The sequence below is a fragment of the Carlito syrichta genome, unplaced genomic scaffold (genome assembly GCF_000164805.1).
Source record: "Carlito syrichta isolate Samal-C Ts95f unplaced genomic scaffold, Tarsius_syrichta-2.0.1 Scaffold306749, whole genome shotgun sequence".
Classification (NCBI taxonomy): Eukaryota; Metazoa; Chordata; class Mammalia; order Primates; family Tarsiidae; genus Carlito; species Carlito syrichta.
The window spans coordinates 310,647-318,906 of record NW_007250845.1 but is presented as its reverse complement, the minus strand read 5'-3'; the positions used below and the strand labels follow the sequence as shown (position 1 = coordinate 318,906).

The window sequence follows — 8,260 nt, the reverse complement described above, 5'->3', positions numbered from 1 at the left end:
TCCTTCTCTGCCTCTCTGCCTGCGATCTGAGCCAGAAAACTCCTTGTCGGGAACAAATCTAGGGAAAAAGAGAAAAGACATGATCTACTTTTTTTTTCACTGGTGTAAACACCGAAATTAATTTTATGACTTGGTACCTGTTGGTCTTTATTCTGGCTTCTAGGTCATCACCATACATGTCCTTGTCCAGATTTTTACTGGGCCTATAAATACTCTGGGCCATATCTTTACCACCTCTCCAGGCTTGATCATAAACATTATAAATTTCATCTTCTCCACCTGCAAATCCACTGTCCATACCCTGTGGGAAAACAGATAACATTAAATAAAAATCTAAACATAGTTCATTAAGAGCTGAATCCAATAACATTTGTGTGAAGAGTAACCCTTTGCTCATGTATAGCTCACATTTTCAATAACCTGAACTGCAAATTGTTAAAAGGTCTTCATAAAAGGCTCTAAGCACATAAACTTTTGTTCATATCACTTCTGGGTTCTTAACCAGAGGCTTAGGTTAAATAGGTTAGCTCATTAAGAAGTTTACATTAAGTAGTCATAGATTGGGCAATGGCCGGGTACAGTGGCTCACGCCCATAAACCCAGCACTTTCGGAGGCTGAGGTGAGAGGACTGCCTGAACACATGGGTTTGAGACTAGCCTGGGCAACTTGGCGAGACCTCATTTCTATAGTAAATCAAAAAATTAGCGTGCTTTTAAGTTACAGCTACTTGGAAGGCTGAGGCAGAAGGATTACCTGAGCCCATCAGGTCAAGGCTGCGGTGGCCGTGAACATGCCACTGCATTCCAGCCTGGGCGGCAGAGACTGACTCAAAAAAAAAAAGATTGGGTGATGCTAAAACCATAACAGGTACTTGGCAATTTGTATAGGAATGGTGGCCAGAAGATTAAAGAACTGGGGAACATTTCTTTGACATCATTTAGAGTAAGAGATAAATGTTATATCGCTTTGCTGCCCGAGAACATCACTATTACAGCTTAAGACAACAAGGAACAGCAAAGATTTTCATCATAATTTTAAAATGCTTATTTAAGCTTAAGCTTGTAACAGGTGATGATCTTGAAAATATTTACTCATGTGGCGCTCTGACCCCTCGATCCCTTTGCTCAGGCTGCTGGTAAGTTGCCATTTCACAGTGGTTAAGAACAAAGCCTTGGAATGAAGACACCCAAGACTGAATCTTAATTCCATCACCTACTAGCTAAACCTCTATGTCTCAAATTCCTCCTCATTTATAAAATAGAGATAATAATAGTACTTTATAGGGTTTTTGAAAAGATTAAGTGAGATAATACAAGTAAAGGAATTAGAACAATGCCAGGAATACAAAATGTACCTAACAAATTATTATTACTTAGAAGAGCTTACTCAAATGCTACTTTCAAATCTTCCTAAAACCTCCAAGTCATAATTAACTCTTTCCCTCTACATCTCAGTAGAGCTTAATATTTCTATATTCTTACCTTATATGTATGTATACAAGAGGAGGACCCCAAAAAATCCAGAATTATCTTTTGGAGGGTGGGCCTCTTGTAGTACAGACTTGCCCCCTAAGTAAGGGTTCTAGGAAGCCATTGGATCAGTGTACCAGCTAGCACTGTTAACAGGCTATGTTTGGCTTCACAGAATTTTTTATGGAGAGTCAACACATTTGCCAGTTTCTTGATGGATTATTTACAAGCACACCTGCCCACACCCTGCACCATGTTCAGCAGTTTTGGACCAAAACCAGCATAACCCCCATACTCCACCCTCCCTATCCATCCCATCTTGCTCCAAGTAACTTTTTTTTTGTTTCCCTGATGAAAAAAGTCCTCAAAGGGAAACATTTTGCCAATGTGGAAGAGGTGAAACAAAAAATGGCAGAAGCACTAAAAGGCATCAAAATTGAAGAGTTCAAAAACTGTTCTGAGCAGTAGAAAAAGCATCTCAATAGGTTTATTACATCAAACAGTACTTTGAAGAAAGGTGACTGAAGTTTAAAAGTAGGAATAAGTACAATTTTTAATAAATAAATTCCAGGTTTTTTGGGTCCCCCTTTGTATATGTCTTCTCTAATAGACTGGGTTATTTGAGGGCAAAGTCACATCTTTTGATCTCACTGACTTGTGCATAGTTAGTAATCAATATTAATGTGAATTAAAACACAAAGGTACTTTTCCAGGTCTAACGTGTCCCAGCTAGTTAATGGTAATATGTACTAAAAATCACTTCCTGACAGCCAGTCTAATACTTTAATCTAGTTTAGAGCTTCATTTTTAAAAGATGCTAAAATTGACATACTTCTGTAGCATTAAAAAAAAAAAAAAAAAAAGCCGGGCTCGGTGGCTCAGCCTGTAATCCCACGCCTTTGGGAGGCTGAGGTGAGTGGATTGCCTGAGCCCGCGGGTTTGAGACCCGCCTGGGCAGCGAGACCTCATCTCTACAATAAATCAAAAAAATCCAGCCGGATGTGGTAGCACATGCCTGTAATTCCGGCTACTTGGAAGGCTGAGGCGGAAGGATCGCCGGAGCCCAGCAGGTCGAGGCTGTGGTGGCCGGGAGCGGCCACTGCAGTCCAGTCTGGGCGACAGAGTGAGACTCCAACTCAAAAAAAAAAATCCAAATCTCAACAAAAACAACCCAAGAGGTTGTTAGTGGAAGACTGGCTCTATTTTATAACAAAAGATTGACATACTGCAACACAAAATTTACCACTTAAATTCTTTCATTTTCTATTACAATAGTGTCTCAAATCTTAGCCCACTGCAAGAGGACACAATCAGAACTGTTTCATCTGACTTGGCTCTTAAAGTTACAACATACCACTTCCAGTTTTTTTGTCATCAATGTGGCAAAACTGGCAGATCAAAATCTAAGACATGTTGGTTTGCTTCCCTTAGGGTAAGTATTCGTATCAACACACAGTATAAGCTTCTTGTACCTTGGATTGGTTGAAGAGCCTTTGGTCATACTGAACTTCATTGGAAGCCCGAGGATTGGGCACACCGAGAGCAATGACTTCACTGATGTCCCGATTTTCATTTCTCTGCAGCTTCGACCTATTTTGAAACACAGCATCACTTACTGAAAACTCTTTGCAGACAAAAAGCAAAGGAAATGAATGTCATGTTCACGCCTTGTGAACATATATTCCCTGGTGACACATCATCAGATTGGCAACCCTTATAGCATTTCAGATACATGACTAAAGGATGTAGGGTTTTACAAGTAAGGCTTCCTATTAGCTCAAAAGACAAGCTGAGAGACTCATTCTTGACACGAAATTTAATACAAGCAATCACAATACAACCATGGTGGGATGTAAAATTACCATGGTCTATATTTGTTGTTATATGAAGGCTTGTGGGTTGGGAATGTGCAAATTAGATGTATCACATTTTCAATAAGCTAGAATCAGCTCTTTTACCTAACCACATTTACTATTTTTATCATATTAGAATTTGGAGGAACACATGTGAATGACTGGATTATTTGGTATGATTGTCACAACATTCAGATTAATTCCCCGGCTGTTTCAGTTATGTATGCAGTCTAAGTCCCAATGAAACCATGGTAACCGTCATCACTAATTTTACTAGAAGCTCAGGTCATAAAATGATTTCTATAGGCAATTTGATCTTCATCCAATCACAATTTTACAGCTTTTCAACGTTATCAATTCTGATAATCACTTTCTTGGTTTTAAGGGCCCAATTTACCTACAGAGCCATTTTAGTTTTTACAACACAGGAATTTCCAACCAAGAGTGTAACTGAACACTTTCACACTTCTTTCTCCTACACCATACATTTGCCCACAATTCGAAATTCACATTCTCTGCTTTTCTGTGACTTATTGAGGGAGATGAAATACTGGCAGGAGTATTTTTCTTGTTTAAGATATGACTTAAAAAATGAATTGCATTAGCTCACAGGATGATGCAAAACTGTTCGTCTGGGAAGAAAATGCTTTATTTGAATTTAACCTCACTCAGAATTCCACCTCCATATTACAGCATTTCCTCAAATTTTCAGCAATTTTAGTCTTCAGCCTTAGGTGAGCCATAAACTTCCCCAAGCCCTACTTCCTCTATGTCCTCATACTTGTAATTGGTTTGTTTCACACAAGTCTATTTATTAAGAGTGCTTTGAAATTTTTGCCAAATTATTTTATCTGACAGAATTTTCTTTCTGAATTGTCTTTCTGTTGTTCTGAATTTAAGTTAAACTGCTCATGAGAGGGAGCTGATTTTCACTTCTCTCAACACCTGCTCTTTTCCCCCACTCTACTAGATATGTTACCTCTGCTTATATTTTACAAGGATCTCCAGAAAGGTATTTCCTGTCTAAAGGAACAGGCACATATCCATTTGTCTCACTATCTGAGGTAGAAAAAACAGACTAGAACTGTCCCGACTTATTACCTACTTTTCACAAACATGGTCTGAATTTCCTATTCTATGTCCCCATCATTCTCAATTCTGACTCCATAAGGTGATGGGAGACAAGATTTCTTCCACAGATGGAGAACTCTGCTAAGACAAAGTAGTTAAGTGCAAAAGAATCAAGTGGTAATTTATTAAGTTATCAAACTAAAGAGGAAAGGGAGAGAAACAAAATTCATCTTAGTGGACTAAAACTCTGCTGTAAAAGTACAAAAAGGCCACTCTTCTTAATCTTAATCTGCATGTGTCTCAAACGGCAATTACCTCTTATCAGGAGCCGCCCTGGAGAGATTCCGGTCGTGCTGTCTCTCTTTTCGCCTGTCATGTCGAATTTCATCCCTCTCCCGTGCCTCCCCATCCTCTGTGGGGACACAGTTGAAAATTACTTCACTGTATTATTCACTAATATTTTGAACAAGTGAATATTCTGTAACTTTAGAGAATTCCATGAACTTCTTTATAGTTACATTTAGCCTTTTAAACCTTACTTTAAGTTACTTTAAGCCCAATACACAGTATTTGTTTACTTTATGAATGTGAATTCTAGAATCACACCTGCAGCTAAGTGTTTAAGGGTAAAGTATATTGCTGTCTTCAACTTACTTTGGAATGCAAAGTGGGAAGTTGGACTGAGAAATGGATAGAAGATGGGTAAATATGTGATAAATTAAATTTAGCAATGTTAATTGTTTTTCAATTTTTATTTACTTATATTGATACTTATAATTGTACATATCTATGGGGTACATGAGATTGTTGATACACGCACACCATGTATAATTATCAAGTTAGGATAATTAAGATATCCATTACCTCAAACATTTATCATTTCTTTCCATTGAGAAAAATCTAAATCTTCTAGCTATTTTGAAATACACAATAAATTATCATTCACTATACTCACTCTACTGTGTTACTGAATACTAGAACTTACTCCTTATTATATTTGTGCACCATTAAGCAACCTCTTCACTCCCCCTCCCTCTGCCTTCCCAGCCTCTGTAATCATTCTACTCTCCACTTCCAGAGACCAACAGATTTTGCTCCCACATATGAATGAGAGCATGGGATATTTGTCTTTCTGTGCCTGGTTTATTTTACTTAACATAATGATCTCCAGTTCCATTCATGTTGCTGCAAATGACAGGATTTAATTTGCTTATGGCTGAGTAATATTCCACTGTGTATACATGCCACATTTCTTTTTCTTTTTTTTGAGTTGGAGTCTCACTGTTACCCAGACTGGAGTACAGTGGCCGCTCCCGGCCACTGCAGCCTCGACCTGCTGGGCTCTGGTGATCCTTCTGCCTCAGCCTTCCAAGTAGCTGGAACTACAAGCATGCGCTACCACGCCCAGCTAATTTTTTGATTTATTGTTGAGATGAGGTCTCGCCAAGTTGCCCAGATGGGTCTCGAACCCACGGGCTCAGGCAATCCACTCACCTCAGCCTCCTAAAGCACTGGGATAACAGGCTGAGCCACCGAGCCTGGCTACATGCCACATTTCTTTATCCATCTTGACTACCATGAATATTGCTGCAACACGGAAGTGCAGTTATCCCTTCCACATACTGACTTATTTTCTCTTGGATATATACCTGGCAGTGGGACTGCTGGTTCATATGGTAGATCCATTTTCAGTTCTTTCAGGAACCTCCATACTGTGTTCCATAATGGCTATACTAATTTGCACTACCACCAACAGTGTGCTAGTATTTCCCCTTCTTTTTCCTTACTTTTTTTTTTTTTTGGTTGGAGTCTCACTCTGTCACCCAGACTGGAGTGCAGTGGCCCCCTCCGGCCACTGCAACCTCGACCTGCTGGGCTCCAGCAATCCTTCTGCCTCAGCCTTCCAAATAGCCAGAATTACAGGCGCGCGCTACCACGCCTGGCTAATTTTTTAATTTATTATAGAGATGAGGTCTCGTCAGTTGCCCAGGCAGGTCTTGAACCCGCGGGCTCAGGCAATCCACTCACTTCGGCCTCCCAAGGCACGGGATTACAGGCTGAGCCACCGAGCCTGGCCAACATTTTTTTTTTTTAAGAGACAGGGTCTCACTCTGTCACACAAGCTGAAGTGTAGTGGTGCAATCATAGCTCACTGCACCCTCAAACTTCTGGGCTCAAGCGATCCTCCTGCCTGAGCCTCCCAAGCAGCTGGGACTATTGCATGCACCACCATGCCCAGCTAATTTTTAACAAAATTCCGTAGAGACAGGGTCTTGCTATGTTGTCCATACTAGTCTTGAACTCCTAGCCTCAAGTGATCCTCTTGCCTCAGCCTCCCAAAGTACTAGGATTACAGGCATGAACCACCCTTGTATTCCCCTTTCTTTGCATCCCTGCCAACATGTTATTTCCCGTCTTTTTGATAACAGCCATGTACTAGGGTGAGATAACATATCACTGTGGTTTTTATTTACATTTCCCTGATGATTAGTGATGCTGAACAGGTTTTGTTGTTGTTGAGTTGCAGTTACATGCTGTCACCCAGGCTAGAGTGCAGTGGCACACTTATAGTCACTGCAGCCTTCGACGTACTGGGCTCAGGTGATCCTTCAGTCTCAGCCTTCCAAGTAGCTGGAACTACAGGCATGCACCACCATGCCCAGCTAATTTTTTGATTTATTGTAGAGATGAGGTCTCGCCAAGTTGCCCAGGCTGGTCTGGAACCTGTGGGCTCAGGCAATTGTCTCACCTCGGCCTCCCAAAGTGCTAGGATTATAGGCGTGAGCCACCATGCCCAGCTGTTGAACATTTTTTACAAACCTATTGGCTATTTGTCTTCTTTAAGAAATGTCTATTCATGTCCTTTGCCTACTTTTAAATCAGATTATTATTTTTTTGCTATTGAGTTCAGTTCTTTGTACATTGATTATTAATCCCTTGTTAGATGAATGGTTTGCAAATGTTTTCTCCTATTATTTAGGTTATCTCTTCACCTGTTGATTGCTTCCTTTGCTGGGCAGAAGCTTTCTAGCTCAATGTAATCCCATGTCTATTTTTACTTTCACTGGCTGTGCTTTTGAGGTTTTACCCAAAAAAATCTTCGCCCAGATCAGTATCCTGAAGCATTTCTCTAATGTTTTCACCTAGTAGGTTCATAGTTTCAAGTCTTCTTGGAGTCTTTAATCCATTTTGATTTGGGTTTTATATATGGTAAAAGATAGGAGTCTAGTTTCAACCTTTTGCATATGAATATCCAGCTTCCCCAGCACCATTTAAGAGACCAGCCTTTCCCCAATGTATGTTCTTAGCATCTCTGTTGAAAATGAATTGGCTATAAATGTGTGGATTTATTTCTGAGTTCTCTATTCTGTTCTGTTCTATTGGTCTGTGTGTCTGATTATATGCCAGTACTATGCTGTTTTGGTTACTATAGCTTTGTATTATATTTTTGAAGTCAGGCAGTATGATATCTCCAGCTTTGTTCTTTTTGTTCAGAACTGCTTTGGGAATTCGAGGTCTTTTATGGTTCCATACGAGTTTAAGAGCTGTTTCTTCCATTTCTGTGAAGAATGTCATTTGGCATTTTGATAAAAACTGTACTGAATCTGTAGATAGTTTGGATAGTATGAGCATTTTAACAATATTATTTCGCCAGGCTTGGTGGCTCAGCTTGTAATCCCAGCACTCTGGGAGGCTGAAGTGAGTGGATTGCCTGAGCCCGCGGGTTTGAGACCCGCCTGGGCAACTTGGCGAGACCTCATCTCTATAATAAATCAAAAAATTAGCCGGGTGTGGTAGCACGCGCCTGTAGTTCCAGCTACTTGGAAGGCTGAGGCGGAAGGATCGCCTGAGCCCAGCAGGTTGAG

General features: G+C 40.3%; 1 protein-coding gene across 4 annotated transcripts in view; it reads right to left on the bottom strand.

The window, feature by feature from the left end:
• The window catches only part of SNW1 (SNW domain containing 1), a 41,632-nt gene that overhangs the window by 1,509 nt on the left and 31,863 nt on the right, over positions 1 to 8,260 (bottom strand). For 2 of the 4 annotated variants that reach the window (XM_021715155.1, XM_008063329.1), the window contains exons 11-13: positions 4,710 to 4,806; positions 2,943 to 3,060; positions 138 to 301 (exon numbers count right to left, since the gene is read on the bottom strand). In XM_021715155.1, coding sequence (XP_021570830.1) covers positions 138 to 301; positions 2,943 to 3,060; positions 4,710 to 4,806 — 379 coding nt within the window. Of the gene's footprint in view, positions 1 to 88; positions 302 to 2,942; positions 3,061 to 4,709; positions 4,807 to 8,260 lie in introns of all 4 variants that reach the window. The other 2 variants (XM_021715154.1, XM_008063328.1) reach the window with 2 other exon arrangements.